Source organism: Thermobia domestica, chromosome 7, assembly GCF_964235325.1.
Source record: "Thermobia domestica chromosome 7, izTheDome1.hap1.1, whole genome shotgun sequence".
Lineage (NCBI taxonomy): Eukaryota > Metazoa > Arthropoda > Insecta > Zygentoma > Lepismatidae > Thermobia > Thermobia domestica.
Window position 1 is genome coordinate 208,086,411 of NC_137460.1, and position 17,753 is coordinate 208,104,163.

At 37.5% G+C, this 17,753-nt stretch overlaps 1 protein-coding gene across 1 annotated transcript; it reads left to right on the forward strand.

Annotated features, from left to right (window-relative positions):
* The first annotated feature begins 10,466 nt into the window (after window positions 1-10,466).
* LOC145689493 (KRAB domain-containing protein 2-like) lies at window positions 10,467-12,740 on the forward strand. The gene is made up of 2 exons (XM_081763665.1): window positions 10,467-11,269; window positions 12,554-12,740. The coding sequence occupies exons 1-2, from the start codon at window positions 10,467-10,469 to the stop codon at window positions 12,738-12,740; spliced, it is 990 nt and encodes a 329-aa protein (XP_081619791.1).
* The last annotated feature ends 5,013 nt before the right edge of the window (window positions 12,741-17,753 follow it).

Here is a 17,753-nt window from a genome sequence, read left to right on the forward strand (position 1 = left end):
AATAATAATAATACTTTGTTACAGTTGTGCCAACTTCCAATATACCTAATATATACCAAACCTTAAGGCGCAACAGCCCGAAAGGGCCAGGGCCGGCTATGCGGCATTTTATGGGGTGGATATGTTAGATGATGGAACAATTGCCCTTAGATGGTCTAAGCCATAGATGTGTGCACAAGAGAAAGGCGGAAAATGCCACCTCTAATAGTTTGGTACTTAGGTATATCGAAAAATGTTTTAAACAGCAAAAACCATAATTTTAAATTGGAATTCAATACATCTTATTCTCTTTCCAGTCTTTGAAATGACCGAAAAACTACGTTGCCATATTATTTCGAAATTTAGTTCTGTAAAACAAACACATAATGTTTCAGTTTCCAGACATTTCTTTCCATGCAGCTTAGAAATATTCCTGGGAAAGATATGTTTATTTTATTTTATTTATTTATTTTAACTGTAACTGCTCGTGTTTTATCAACTTTGTTCTGAAACTGAAAATAAGATGCTAAAATTGGTAGAGAGTAGGAATTTCAGAAGAAGCCAAAATCATGAGAGGAAAAAAATTAAAAGATTAAACCAGAGAATTGGTTAAAAATATCATGATGTAAATTTTATACTTGGTGGCTTGGAATTTAGCGATCCTTTCAGCACCGAAGCTATAGAAGATGTGAACCTACAGTTTAAGGTGGAATCTAAACTACCTTTATGCGCTGAAACTTTTCAATGATCTCCCACAGGATTCGAATCCGGAACCCCATTCTCCAAAGACACGTGCATAGCTAGTAAAGTATAAAGTAGTGTAAATGTTGGAATTTATTGATTGGGGTCTAATATTTGTTTTCGATACAGAGGATATCTTTAAAATAAAATGCCTCTTGCTCCGTCTCTTTCGACTATATCAGCGAGGCTACATCAGACGTGAACTACAGCTCAACGTGGGACCCTAACCACACAACCTCCTGCCTAGAATCGAATCCAGGTCTACCACTTCTCGCGCGGGAAATGAAAAGAAAAGACCTGGAAACCCTGACTGGCTCATAGTATGATTTACAACTTTGGTGAAACTAAAATTACCGTGTAGCCACTTAGGCCGCGTTCGCTGTGGGGGGTAACGCTTTGTCGACTAGCCTAGTACTAAGGCTTCACAGTACTCGTGTAGCAACAAAGGGTGAATTCAAACCATTGCTTAGGAATTTATTGTCTATACACCATCACTTGCATTCTCCTTCTATTTGAAAGTATAATCTTTTATAAATTATGGAATTAAAGACATAAGTATAGTTTCACAGTGTTGAAAATTATTAAAATTTAATATTCAGAGAACCTGTTCTTGGGCGATGAATCTGTATCAAAAAGTCATTACTTGCTATCCCTTACTGGGTTTGTTTTATGGCGATAAAGGTTGAAAGAAAAAAAAATAGTTAATTTCAAACCATTTCCGATTTGAAGAAACGGTCAAGGAAGGAGATAGAACCTATCCTTGAGACACTGAATCGATTGCAAAAAGTCGCTTCTAGATGTCTTTCACTGTTTTTGTTCTACGGAAATCAGTATTGAAACCAGAAATAGTAAATTTGAGCCACTTCCGGTTTCAATAGAGTGTTGTGGATAGTCATGATATGTTGTCTTAAGACAGTGAATCGTTTGCAATAAATAAATAAATGAAATAAAAAAGTAAAAATATAAAAATAAAAACTGCTTCTCGCTATCTGTTACCGTTTTCATTCTATGGTGATAAACGCTGAAACTGGAAATGACTAATTTGAACTACTTCCAGTTTGAATAGATAGTTAACGGAGGAGATGAAAGTATTCCTGGGACCTTTTAATCGATTGTAAAAGACTATATTTCAATATCTCTTACTGTCTTTGCTCTGATATCTGTCGATAGAGAGACGGACGGATAAAGCCGTTGTATAGGACTTCCGACATTTATGGATAACATAATTTGGGAGTCTAAAAAGCGAATATTTGCTATTTGCACTATTAAAGAGAGAAAGAAAAAGAAGAACAAACTAAAAGTAAAAGAGTTTACATCTCTTTGAATCCTGAGAATGGAAAATAGCATTTTTTTTTTTAAATTATTATTATAACACTGTCTCTCATATCAGAATTCAAAGTAAAAAAACTAGTGTAGGCCTCAAAGAGGGAAGATAAGTTTTGCGAGGGAGAAACAAAACCAGTTTTGCCGTCGTCACCGTTTGTAGAAGAAATGAGTTTGTGTTTGCGAATGCATCTTTCATGGTAGATCATTTATCACGATAAGTTTGATTCGTGATAGTGAGGCTTAGCTCTAGCATAGCACGAATATAGGCTATGAGAGTTCAAGTTGAAAGTACCGTAGCTCAGTAATGTCCAATTTATTACGCCTACTGACCAGGACAAAGCAAGAACTATATTTGCAGACATTTCCCCCCTCATGTTCTCCCAATGAGGTGATAGGGCCTATAATTCATCAAGTGGCCCCGCGTAGACTAATCGCTAACGCTGTCGCCTTCGGTGTGACCGGTCCCGCGTTCGATTCCCGGTGGGGTCACTCGGTCGAAAAAGTATAGGGGAAAGTGGGGGAATACCACGCCACGAGGGAATACCACGCACCCTATTTTCTTAGTTGCAATGCTTCGAAACTGATTCATATTAGTGCTACTATCTAGTTTAGACAATGAAAGACATATTGCATGAGCGAGGCGCCAGTTGCTGCTAGGTGTGGTTCATGGCATAGCGAAATGTTGTTTTGCTTAGCCGATGTCTTTAATAGAGCTTATCTGAAAGCAGCAAATATGGACAAAGCTGTTAATGGTTTTAAACAAGCGGGTGTTTTTCCTTTGGAGCTGGACACTTTTAGAAAAAAAGATTTTGAAGCTGCTTAGCAATTCTAGGGCCGTAGAACTTGAAAGAGATATTTCTGAAAAAGTGAATTCCCAATTGCTTTTCTATGCTCAAACTATTATAGGCCTGCGCCAAACTGAACAACCATCTCCGACGAAAATAGGGCTAAATCAAGAACATCAACTAGCGCAACATCATCACAGCAGTTACCATTACTTGTCCAAACGTCTTCTTTACAAAATGAGGCTGAAAAAGTCTCACAGATTTCTCCTATCTCCAGGTCTCCCAAGCCAACTCCTCGAAATAACAAAAAGCATTCAGAAATAACTTCTACTCCAACCAAACGAACATTGGAAGATGCTGAATTCAGCAAGAGCACTAAGAGAAGAAAGCACCAAGAAAGCAAAGTTGAGAAGAAAACTCGAAAAATTCGATGTTGGTGAAAAACGTGAAGACAACCTGAGGAAACAAACTAGAAGTTGACCTAAACGTACAGTCAACAAAAGACTGAAGTTTTTGGAAAGTGATTCTGATGCTTCACGTTAAAGAATTTGCGCTAGTAATTAGTGCGTGCCAATACCCGATGAAATGCGTGTGATTACCCGATGTGGTGGGGAATACCACGCGTTTCTCGTTTACCACAAAATTTAGTTTTACAAAACCTATGGAAATCAAGGAGCACTACAAACGACCGAATATGTAACTAGGATGATTAAGTGACAACATACATTTTCCTAATGTTAATTTATTTGATTTGTAGTGAGATATTGGAAAATGTATCTTAAGTGCGTGGTATTCCCCCATTTTCCCCTAACACGCTTTTTCAGGCCAGCCACCCTGAATGAGGTTTTCCTCATTCACACCATTCAAATGCCGGGGTGGTACCTAACTTATAGGTCCCAGGCCGCTTCCATCCTTCCCTTTCCCCGGCTAGTGTGTTCGCCGAGGGACGTCATCTCCCAAATCGTGACGGGCTAAATGACCTTAGTTGCGAAAGCCCAAAAGTCTAAATCCTAAATCATATAATTCACTAACATAACGCATTTCCACAATCTTTGTTCTACTGTGAGTATCCTGTTTCTTGTTTCATGCATCTCGGTCAATTGCAACCTCAGCGCTTAGAACATTTTAAAATAATTGTATAGAGCTTGCATTAAAAAAAAAAAAAAAAAAAAAATGCATGAACAACGATTTCATGTTGGAGAGTGGGCCTGAAAGTATAAAGTTTAAAGAAAACATTTTCACGTAAAAAGTAAAGTTTCGATTCAGGTATTTGTAATGGCCAACTAGATTCTAATCTCATGCATGGATATATATATAACGATCAAATCATATTCTTTTCCAATCAAATTCGCACCCGCGGGCTACCACTTTACCATTACTGACGTAGTTCATTTTCCTTTTTCTTTCGAGCTGCAACGTGAACTTACTACATCACGAGTCAACAGTTGAGCTAAGCTCGTTTAAAACAGTGTGTGTGTGTTTTAAAATAAATTGTAGTATAATCTTTACACATTGTTTAGTGTTGTAAGTATTGCAGGTAGGAATCATCATTGTCCGCCAGGTCGATTGCGCTGATCATCATGAGATGGCGTGCAACTTCCTGTAAGCAGACAACGTAAACAAAAAAATAAAAAAAGAAAAGAAAAGAATGAGAAAGAGACAATAACCACGCAACCACAGCTCTTGGGGCGATGAATCGAATGTCTCGTGAATAATGATGATGACGTTGATGATAGGAAAATAAAAGCCAGAACCGGATGAACGTGAACTGAAGATCCGCCCGCCTGTTGGTTCTCTTCTTCCCCTGCAAATCGTGATGGCTGCTCTAAGCATCTTCGATCACGGATTGCTGTGACGAACCACCATCAAACGCCACGACCACCAAACGAACGAGGAAAAGTGGACAATAACAGATCAGCCGGCCCGAAGGAAGATCCGCATTGCTGCGCTCTTTTAATTGCAGGGCTACCCGTACAGTTGTTGTTGTTGCTTGTTATGACGTCACGTGACGTGGTGCACGAGGAAAATCCCACGCAGACTGACACACACCAAAACGGTTCCTGTGGCCACATGCAAATCCGACAAAAATCGTGCTGTCGTGAGAAAAACATGAACACAATAGCAGAACAACAGTCAAAACAATCTTCTTTTATTATTAGAAAGAAACCTTTCCTCTGGATTCCAAATAATGTTAATAATAATAACAATAATAAAACAGAGGAGTTTTTACCATAAGCACTAATGAAGCCTTTGAACCTACTGGATTTTTTTTTTTTTTTTTTTTTACGGAAAACTAATTATTTAAATAATAATACTAATAATAACCTCCAATGTGACTCATCTAAGTCTACGCAATCATAACGTAGTCTGCTTGCATAGACCAGACTGCCTATTAGAACCAAGAAGTTTCTCAAAGCAGAATCTAAATGTCAACAAAATGTAAATGCTGTACACTTGGCAAAGATAAGAATTTTTCTCTTAATTTAGAATAGTCGATTCCAATCTCATGGAGGGGGGCGCGGTGGCTCAGTGGTAGAGCGTTCACCTCTGGTGCTTGGGGTCCCGGGTTCGATCCCAGCCCCCGCCAAGTGAACTTTGTGGTGGACAAACACCGTGCTCGTGGGTTTTCTCGCGGTTCTCCCGTTTCCTCCCACTTTCTTCATTCCACCATTTCACTCATCTCTCATAATCACCGTCTCCTTTAGCCTAACCGGCATAACCGTGGGACGTGAAACTCAAAGATTTCATTTCATTTCATTTCCAATCTCATGGGTCATGAGGGTACGGTGACTCGTGGTAGAGCGTTTATCTTTTGTGCGTGGGTGCGTGGGTTCGATACCCACCCAAGTAAGTTTGTGGTGGACAACATCGTGCTTTTAGGTTTTCTCGATGTACTCCTGTATCCTCCTATTTAACCATTCTACCAATTCTTCCATATTCATTCACTTTCCTTATTCATCCGTCTCCCTTAGCCTAAAGGACATAAGCATTGGACGTTAAACTGTAATATTTTATTTTCCATTTCATTTCAGAAAAGTCGGCTGAGGGTTCCGGATCTCCAAGACCCATCATGCTTTGTGTATGACTTTGATTCCAATACCAACAAAAAGAATGAAAGTAAACTTAGTGGTGGACAAATACCGTGTGTGTGTGAATTTTCTCCGAGTTCTCCCGTTTCCTTTCACTCTCTTCATTTCAAACATTATCATCATTAGCTACAGTCCCCCTTCGATTTGGTTCATAATTGTTGGACATTGAATATCTAGTTCAGCGGCCCACAATTAATCAAACAAAGTTAAGAAAAAATGAAATGAAATCTTTAGTGTTACGTCCCACGGTTATGCCGGCTAGGCTAAAAAAGGAGGCGGTGATGATGAGAAATGAATGAAATGGTGGAATGAAGAAAGTGGGAGAAAACGGGAGAATCCCGGGAAAACCCACAAACACGGTGTTTGTCAAACACAAAGTCCACATGGCGCGGGTTTGGATCGAACTAGGAATCCCAAGCAACGGAGGTGAACGCTCTACCACTGAGCCACCGCGCCCCCGAAAGTTAAGAGAAACGGTCCTAATGATGATAACGAATGAAATGGTGAAATTATCAAAGTGAAAGGAAACTAGAGAACCTCGAGAAAACTTATGCACACGGTGTTTGTTCAACATCAATTTCACATGCCGCGAGGTGGAATCGAATCAGGGACTCTGACTGAAGTTGTGTACGTCATTGAGTTGTACACTTATTATCATATTAACTTGTTGAAGTTAAAAATTTTGTCAGACAAATATTTTTTTCTATGCCTGATGTGTAGGCTATTATGGTTTAGTATTGTTTACGTACTAGATTTATTTATATATTTGCAACATCTTAGTCAAGTATCGGCCCGAGGTTCGAAACCAAGGACCACCCTGGTATTACGGATTAGGCATCATATAACTCCAACATGATTAGACATAGGCGCGGATCCAAGGGGGGACTATAGGGGCTATAGGGGCCACCTTGACGTTCAGGTATACACTGTTTAAAATGGGCTTCAATCCTGCTTTACACTGGATCAAGCGCCAAACTATGGTTTAGGCCCTCTCTTGATCATATCCTGGATCCGCCACTGATTAAGCAACTGCAAAGAAAAACAAAAAGCACCCACATCTACACCCACACTCATATATATATATATATATATATATATATATATATATATATATATATATATATATATACAGTGGCGTCCGAGCTTAAGCCCCCCCCTCGAAATTTTATTTACTATATTGAAGTAAATGAAATATCTTGCAGAGTTTTCACATTTTCAGGACTAAAGTTAGCAAAGCCCTCCCGAAACAAAATCCTAAATGCGCCACTGTATATACATATATATATATATATATATATATATATATATATATATATATATATATATATATATATATATATATAGATAGATAGATAGATAGATATAGATAGATAGATAGATAGATAGATAGATAGATAGATAGATAGATAGATAGATAGATAGATAGATAGATAGATAGATAGATACATAGATAGATAGATATACTTGTAGGTCAATCCATCTGAAGTGATCCAATGGTTAAAATGGTTGCTCGCCCATCTCCGAAAATTATAAAAATTTGAGTGTGATGAACCGTGTGTATGGGAAGGTCAATAACATCATTCATGTTTTCGTATGTGCAAGTGATCCTAAATGGCAGTCATCTTTGTTGTCGGTGGAGTGCCAATTTTTGCTTTTGCAAGCGTTTACGAAAACTACAGTTGCTCAGGATGTACGATTCAGATGAACACCAAACAAAAACGAATGTTTACAGAAGAGACTGAGGTACACGGAGAATATAAACTTTTGCGTCTAAATAAATGTGCAGGGTTGCAAACCATTACAGAAAAACTAAAGAAAATTACACTTTTAAAGGGGTTGTATTTTGGAATGGCATACAGTGGGGAGTTCATAAGTTTGGTACTGAATACTATTGCATGTAAAGAGTCTGAAGAAATATCTACAGCTATGATACTATTGGCACCGTAGATTTGTGGGAGTCCGAAATTTGAAGTTTGTGATTTTGATGACATATTTTGGACGTAATATGTCAAGAGGGCAAAATGCTAAAAATTGCTGCTTAAGCCACAAAGTAATTCTGTATGTGATATTAGACGAAGAAAGGAGTAAGGACATGGTAAAAACGCGAAGAAAGCACTTGCGTGACGATGGTTGTAACCCGGGAAAAAAACAAACGTTTGGATGTGTTTCATGCTAGATCTCAAAAACTGTGCATAGTGCAACAATTAGGCGCACTTTTGTTTGTGTTCAGTAGTGATGAGCACAAGAGTCTTGGTCTTGCAGTTTTTGCAAGAGTCTTGCATGCAAGACCAAGAAAAAGACAGGAATTCCGATGCAAGACCAAGACCAAGACCAAGGGGTGCAAGACCAAGACCAAGACCAAGACCATACCTGCAAGACCAAGACCAAGACCAAGACTCTTGCGCAAGAGTCTTGCACAAGTACCGGTACTACTAGATTTTATTATAGAATGTAGAAAAGAAGGGGAAAAATAATAACATCTTTTACTTGAATTTCTTTGCTTCAGTAAAAATGCCGTTGATGTGAAAGTGTTCCCAGTAGTTTATGCAATCCGTGTGAGTTGATCTGCCTCTGTAGCATACAGCTACAGTATGTCGTTTTCTGAATTGGTTGTTCACGTTTTCTGTAGATATTGCTCGTTTTCAAGCCACACAGGTGTCACCTTGCGCCATGTGAGCTTTTTTGGTGGACAAACACCGTGTGCGTAGATTTTCTCAGTTTTTTCCGTTTCCTCTAACTTTCTTCATCCCACCATTTCAGTCATTTCACACCACCACTGTCTCCCTTAGTCTTGATTCATAATCTTGGGACGTTGAACTAGATACTTCATTTCATTTCGAAGCATGTTAGTGATGTTTTTCTTCTAAAACTAAAGAGAAATGTAGTATTGAATATCGGTAATTCTGTACACATAGATGCCGACTACATGGGTATGGCTTGGCTTCGAGACTCAAGCATCCGTTGGAAATTTTTAATGTGTGCTCATAAAATTAATATCGAAATAACATTTTCATGACATTGACAAAAATTTAGTGCATGTGACCGCAAGTTTGATTTCATAGGCGCATGCAATTACTTTGAATAATTGTTTATCAATATAACTTTTAGCCTCCTTAGGTATACGGCACATCGAGGGTTAAGCGATATAACATACTACAACAATTAATCTATATTATGAAATTAAAAATGACTATGCGCCGCCTAATCTTTTGAATCACCCGATCGATCTCATCCAAATATTCAACATAGATGAGGTTTGGGCCTGGGAGTGTTTTCATTATTTCACTTTGAAGGTAAATCTTAGGGTAGGGGAGGAGGGGGAGTTATGAAACACTGAATAAAAGTTAATAACTCTTGAACCAAACGACCAATCTCGATCATTTTTTTTAAACATGTGTGAGATTCGGGACTGGAAAGTTTTTTTTTATAGCTTTACTTTGATGGTAGAACGTAAGGGAAGAGTAGGGGAGGGGTATATATATGTGTGAAGGGAAGCAGGATTGAAGCCCATTTTATCCAGTGTATATCCCATATATATATATATATATATATATATATATATATATATATATATATATATATATATATATATATATATATATATATATATATATATATATATATATATATATATGTTACCGTCAGAACCCGAAATTAGGTAAAACTAGAATTTCCTAGTTAAAACTAGTTTTCTCAAAGCCGTTTCGAAAGAACTAGTATTAACTAGTCAATACTAGAATTTACTATGTTAGTTAGGTAATTCTGGAATTAACGAAAAAGACCATATAATGAGAATCATATACAGTTTTTACTAGTTAAAACTAGTTCTGACCAAAATGGATCAGTTAACAGTGTTTCTGCAAGTTCGGACTTGCTCCTACTGGGAAAGTATTATTTTGTTTTCTCTCAGTCTGTTCGGAGCCTTTGTAAAGTGTGCAGGTGCGTCTCTCTTGTCGTGGCTACGCATGTGTTAGTGTTTCGGGAAGTGTGAGGTGATTATTCGTTGTAATGAGTCAGTCCGATAAAGAAACAATTTTAAAGGAATGATTCTTCAAAGAAATTATTCGTTTGGAAAATGAAAAAGACAGTCACTATAATGCAATGACCAAGGACGTTTACAGTAAACTTTTAACTGAAGTTGAAGAGGCAAAATCTGCTGCAAAGAAAACACCTTTACATTACAGACGTTTGAAACGGTTTAATGTTTTGGAAATTGGCGAAACAAAAAAACTGGTGTCGAATAGTGAGCCCGTGAAGTACTACTTACCTGCCAAGGAGATCTTTGATGTTATTGAAGCATCACATGTTGCTGTGGGACACGGAGGTCGAGATAGAATGAAAGCTGAAACTTCTAGGAAATATGCCAACGTTACGACTCAAATGATAAAATATTTTTCTATCAATGTGTGATACATGTCAACGGAAGAAAAGTATGAAAAAGAAGGGCTTTGTTTCTAAGCAAATACTTCACACAGAAATGAACAGCCGATGTCAAGTGGACCTGATAGACATGCAAGCACACCCTTATCGTAAGTTTAAGTTTATCATGGTATACCAGGATCATCTGACGAAGTTTGTCTTACTGCGAGCGCTGCAAACCAAAAGAGCTGAAGAAGTAGCCTACCAACTGACAGACATATTTTTGACATTTGGTGCTCCCTGCATTTTACATTCTGATAATGGCAGAGAGTTTGTTAATTCTGTAATGAAGGAACTAACGACACTCTGGCCTGAGTTAAAGTTAGTCAACGGAAAGCCCAGGCACAGCCAAAGCCAAGGGTCAGTAGAACGGACAAATCAAGATATAGAAAATATGCTTGCCTCGTGGATGCATGATAATAAAACAACAAACTGGTCAAATGGGCTCCGCTTGGTTCAGTTTATGAAAAATCGAGATTATCATTCCGGAATAAAACAGTCTCCATACCGTGCGATGTTCGGCATTGAGCCAAGAGTAGGACTTACGACTTCAGCACTGTCATCAGATGTTCTCCAAAACATAAAAGATGAGGACGACTTCGTGAGTATTATTGAGGACATGAATGAGCGCCTTAGTGAACATGAAACATTTGATGAAGGAGAAAATGAGCCTGGTCCAAGTGCGGTTGATATCACATCATCCAGGAAAGAAGCACGTGAAAATTTGTCAAAGCAGGCCAAGAAAATGAAACGTATCTCTGATGCCACCCATCCACCTGTTGAAGTTGGAGATAATGTCATGATACCAATCCCGGATGTGGACAGAGCAAAGGCGGATTTTCGGAATGCCATTGAATTTGTTCTAGAAAAAAATGAAGATCTGCACAAGATTGGAACCAAGGATGGAAAGCTGGATAAATTATATTGCAGGTAAGTTTTCTGTCTTTTATGTGCTCCTTATTGATATAATTTGTATTAACGTCCTAAACAAGCTAAGGAGCTTCTAACGACGGGACCTACAGGTTAAAGTGGGATCCGAACCATTCCTCGGGTTTGTATCCGAGGCGGAGGGCTCCCAGCGGGATTTAGAGCCCGCGACCACACCCGCAGAAGGCCTTAAGCATTTTCATCTAAGGCCTTTAAGCATCTCTAGTACATATCGGGATGGGGTACGAGATAGCATATGGGAAGGAAGTTGGTTAAGGCCTAGTTTTATAGGTACTATCACATTCTTTGATTGGTATGAGAGGGATAAAAGCTGGAAATCCTCAGTCAGGATGGTAGGCCGCTGGACGCGAACTTGCGACCTTCCGAATGCGAAGCCAGCACTTTACCAACTGATCTATGGCCGCTCGGTAATTAAGAGCTATATTGTATATGTTAACGCTGTTGACTAAGCTCCCCACCACTTTCTTTTCTCTCTTTCTTTTTCTTAAGATTGTGGGAACTTGTAGGTCACTATCACAATTTTGGATAGCAAGCAAGATAGAATTTAATAAGTCTGTGATCTGAAAGGATTATTCCTGTAAACAACTTATTTTTTTGTTTAGATTTTTGAGTAGTCAGCGTGTGACATCATTATTCATAGCTATTCAAATTTCTATACAGAAAGTAAATTGTTTACAGCACTGATCCTTTTAGATCATAGAATTACATAAATTCTATCTTGTTTGCTTTCCAAAATGGTGATAGTGACCTACAACTTCTCACAAACTTCAAAAAACGGAAAAATTAATGGGGAGGAGCTTGGTCAACACCCTTAACCATAGATGTTAGTATTTTATACGTATCTGTAATATTATTATTAACCGAAATAATGATGGATTCTTCACATCATTTTATGTCAAAATAATTTTCTGTTATAATGTCCATTATGTTTTTCCGGAACCGATTTAATAATGTGTAATCCATCTGTTGTTGTCTGCTGTGTACTCACCAGTAGATTGATAACATGTCACGAACTTGATCCCGTTAAAAGACTGTTGTTTAGCTTGTGAAACCGGTACTCGTGAAATGTGCTTTAGTGCATAGGCATTTTTGTAGGAAATACGCAGATTAACTACCGGTGTTTCTCTGAAATACTAATTATGACGAGTGTGGAAATTCTGCGTTAAAATACATTATTATTTTGTTTTCAAAAGTCATTATTATTTTTTTATATAAGTGATTCAGGATTCCCACACCATGTGATTAAACAAAATGTGTCTGTTGTAGGTCTGAATTTGACATTTGCCACGAGCAGTTCCTGACACAAGTCGAAGTTCCAGATACTGAAATTTCGTTGAGAATTGCAGCCAGAAAAGCAGCATTAACTCCACAAGGGTTCACACGTTGTGTGTGCAAGAAAGCATGTATTTCGAAAAGATGCTTATGCAAGAAGAAAGGTTTTCTCTGCAACTAAAATGCCATGATAGTTTACCTTGTGGTAACAAATAGAAACATTTCAGATGTTTTAGCAATAAAACCGTTTTTCTTTGTATTTCATAATAAATATGCAATATTACGTCAGTAGATTGGCTTTGGCACCACCGAATTGAATAAGTAGTAGTGCAATAGTAGTGTGTGTTTTACCTTGTGCTAACATACAAAAGCATTTCAGATATTTCTGCAAAACGGAAGTCTTTTCTTTGTATTTCTTAATAAATAAGCGTTTCTATAGAATTGTATTTGAACGACAAGGATTCACATCTTATGCATGCAAGAGGGCTTATATGTCGCAAGGTACTGCAAAAACAAAGGATTTCTATGATATTGTTAGTGCCATAATACTTTTTAGAAATATATAGAAACATTTATGGTGTTTGTGCAAAAGAAAAGTTATTTCTAAGTGTCTTAATAAATACATTTCTTCAGGTTTCACTAGTAATATTGTATTTTAATGAAAATAAATAGTAAACTAAGCATTCTTAATAAGCGTTGTCAATGTTACAATTCACTAGTTAATACTGAGTTAATACGAAAGGCTGACGAAACTAGTTTTAACTAGGGTATTCTGGTTTCAACAGATTTCGGGTTTTGACGGTAACACATTTCAGTTAATACTAGTTTTGACTAGTAATAACACGTTTTAACTAGAAGGAAAAATAGTAAAAACTAGAACTACCTAACTAACATCGTAAATTCTAGTATTGACTAGTTAATACTAGTTCTTTCGAAGCGGCTTTGAGAAAACTAGTTTTATCTAAGAAATTCTAGTTTTACCTAATTTCGGGTTCTGACGGTAACATATATATATATATATATATATATATATATATATATATATATATATATATATATATATATATATATATATATATATATATATATATGTATGTGTGTGTGTGTGTGGTGTATCCTATATAACTTTATAACTCTTGAAACACCCGACCGATCTCGATCAAATTTTCAACATAGATGAAGTTCAGGCCTGGATCAATTTTTATCATTTTAGCTTGACGGTGCAAAATAGGGGAGAAAGAGGAGAGATATATGTAAAAAAATAAAAATATAAGTGACTGTCTTTGTGACTTCATCACTCTTGAACCAGCCGATCGATCTCAATCAAATTTTTAACATAGAAAATAGATGAAGTTCTGTTCTGACCTGAGATGGTTTCTGTCATATCACTTTGACGGTACAGCTTAGGGGAGAGATATTTTAAGATGATCGAAAATGACCGATATTAGAGTGGAATCTATAGTTTTGGGGGTGACCAAGGTCGCCCATGTTGTTGATTCCAACGGGGGGCAAGTATAAGCAACGTTTCAAAAATAGTTTCAAATTTTGCTGTAACTAATGTAAAAATTCTATTGGATTTTCGATATTCTGAAGTACAATTTCCTCTAGGGGAGCGAGCGCCCCACCTTGCCCTCCTGATGGGCGCCCTTGGGGGTGACTGAGATAAAGAGTAACACTTCCGATGCTGTTTAAATCCAAATTCAGCCCCGTAGCTCGGCGGAGGTAAAGTGACACACACACACACACACACACACACACACACACACATATATATATATATATATATATATATATATATATATATAGATAGATAGATAGATAGATAGATAGATAGATAGAGAGAGAGAGAGAGAGAGAGAGAGAGAGAGAGTATATATATAAATGATCGAAAATGACGAATGTTAGTGTTGAATCCATAGTTTTCGAGGTCGCTGAGTTGAATGCAGAGATGGAGTGGGTCGGTGGGTCAGTGGGTCAAGTGGGTCAAGTTTTCTGAGTGGGTCAGTGGGTCGTGGGTCAACAGCGTGTGACTCACTGTGACCCACCACCCACCATGACTCACTGTGACACACAACCCACCGTGACCCACTGTGACACACCACCCACCATGACCCACTGCGACCTACCGACTCAGTATGATCTACTGACCCTCTCTGCTCACTGCATTGTATACAGTATCTTCTGAGGACGTAAATTTGTCTCCGTTTTACTTTCAAGACCTTCATTTCCCTTCCTTTTCCACTTGTTTCTGTCTACTTACCTGAGGTGAGTATATCTAACCAAGTGAGAAAAGAACTTCAGGCACTTTTGGATATTGATATTTTAATAGTAATAATAGCAACAGGACTTACAGGTATACTACTACTTGGCTTTCGAGACCTGTAAGTTTTTAGAGCTAACTACTGGAAAAAATACATTTTTGAATCACTGTAATATATAAATTATTATATAACAAAATTGAATGTAACTATGTGTGCCTGATCATCACGGTCAAATTGCAAAGTGAAATGAAATTACTTTTGGTATATAGTTAGGCCTTAATCCAAATTGGGATGTTATATTGCTTTTATTATATTGCATAATATCCTAAGGAGGTAGTGAGGATCCGAATTTTTGCGAAAAAAAAAATGAGTATCTTGCAAACCGTTAAACTTACGGAGATGAAATTCAGTGTATTAACTGTTCATTGAAAATAAACAGAGTGTGTCCTAGCATTTTAAAAATTCTCCTTTATGTGTGTGTGTGGGGGGGGGGGCACTTTCTATATATGGAAAATTGGTAGTGAGTTGGTTTGTAAAAATGATCGAAAACGATCGATGTTATTTAAGAAAAAAAATTAGAAACAAAAAATACAGTGCTCGGCTTCATATATCCATTGCTTTCTGCTATAATAATTGCTGAAGCTTATGTTTATTATATGGAGCGCTTATAGCACAGGGCAATCAACCCACAAAGTTGTGAGAAAAATAGGCATAAAATTTGTACTGTAAGCTTAATTACACGGAAATTTTAAGTTTGGATTGTACGCATAATTGTATGGAAAATTTTACACTTTTTCTCCCTTTACGTTGATCTACTTTGATTTGGAACTTTGAAATTTCATCCTTTTTTCCACTGAAAAGTATTGATAATTCAGCAAGGAAATAATTATACTATGATAATTCAACTGAAATTCATCGTAATTTGGCACATGGCAAACAACAGTGTGATAATTGAAGTTGAAGAATGAGGGAAATTCCCATTCACCTCTGAACACTTTCCAGGAACCTCGTTCCCTTTCGCTTTCTAGACGGGGGAGGGAACTTGGTAATGGTATCAAACCTTCTTGTGTAATTACAAAAATCAAATTTATGAACAAATAAGAAAACATCAGTTTATCAGGCTTTAATGGATAATTTATTCACAAGATTCCCTATCAAAGGCGTGGTAGATGAACTTTCTGTTCTACATGGATCGACATTGTCAACTGACATGGTCGATATGAAAAAGATAGAGAGATGGTGATAGAGAGATGATATTTCTTGGTGAGTATTTCAAACCTGGCCAAGAAAAATCGTTATCAGACTCTAACAAGCAGATTGTCGATGAGAAGTTGCAGAAATCGGGTATAAATATTATCAATTTCCACGACAGAGTGCAAACGGCGATTTCCCCTTATGAATTTACAGATGACTGATATTAGAAATACACTAAGTGCTCTAACATTGTCTAACTTGTTGCTCATCAATGTTAATGGCCCACCACTAGACAAGCTCAAAGTAGACGAGCTAGTTATTTCTTGGATGAAGGATGGACATCATTCCACTGCGGATGAATTACCGCCAAAAAGTTACCAACAGGAAATAAATCCGATTTCAGATTTGTTTTAAGGTGGAAAATTACCAGTTACGGAAAATGTTTACTTGTATTACTAATGGCTTATTTGTGTTATTCAACTTTATACTTAATTTTTAGTAAGTCTCTTCTTTGCTTTAGGTAAACTACTTTGAATAAATATTCATAATGATTGCAATTATGCATATTTGTAACTTGAATTTAAGGTGGTGTTTTAATGATTACACAAATTACAATTATGAGCATACTTTATGGAGACGCTCTCACAGAGGGTACCCGAGCACCTTTATACCCTATGAACAACTGATTTTTCAAGTCTTTTGTGAGAAAAATATTGTGAACTGAGAAACCATAACCTTTTCCATATTGTACAGGCGTATTTTCCTGCGAATAGAAGTTTCTTGTGGAATGCGTTCAGAAATTATCACTTGAAAGAATACTCTCTTAGTACAAGTATATTTTAGGCACACACTAATTTCCCCCCATCTCGAACTGTTTCAATTTCCTCACTGACAAACACTTTACCATATTATATCGTAAAGGTCAGATCCACTGTTGATGTAACAGAGTGGTGCTTGAGCGATTGACTAGAAATTCAAACTCCGATTAGTGACAATCTCACAGTCTTGTTTTATTACAACTGTAAACTCTTTAGTCAGTTCAGAACAGGCCGTGGATCGTGTTCAGAGTTGATGACGATGGATTTTGGTGAGTCAGAGTAGGTCAAAGTGGATGAGAGTGGTTCGTGGTGGGTCATGGTGGGTCACCGTGGGTGGTGGGTCATGGTGGGTCACCGTGGGTGGTGGGTCATGGTGGATCACCGTGGGTGGTGGGTCATGGTGGGTCATGGTGGGTCACAGTGGGTCATAGTGGGTAGTGGGTCACGGTGGGTCATGGTGGGTGGTGGGTCAGTGGGTCGTGGGTCACGGTGGGTGGTGGGTCAGTGGGTCGTGGGTCAAGTTTTCATTGACCCACGCCAACTCTGTGAATATTGACACTTCCGACACCATTTAAGACCAAATTCAGCCCCGTAACTTGAGGGAAGAGGAGATACATATAACGATAAGAAATGACCAAATGTTAGTGTCGAATCCATAGTTTTTTAGGTTGTTAAGGTAAACAGTGATATTTCCTATCTCATTTAAATGCAAAATCAGCACCACAACTTCGGATACCAAAGAGCGCTTTAGTAATAGTAAAAACTGACTGACTAATGAAACATTATTATTATTATTGTTTTAAAATTTAACACAACGAAATGGGTAATTGATGCTACTAATCCATATTCACAAGTGAGAATGATTTTGTACAGTTATTTCAAATAACTTGGAGTTTGATGCCGTTATTTTGTATTTCTAAT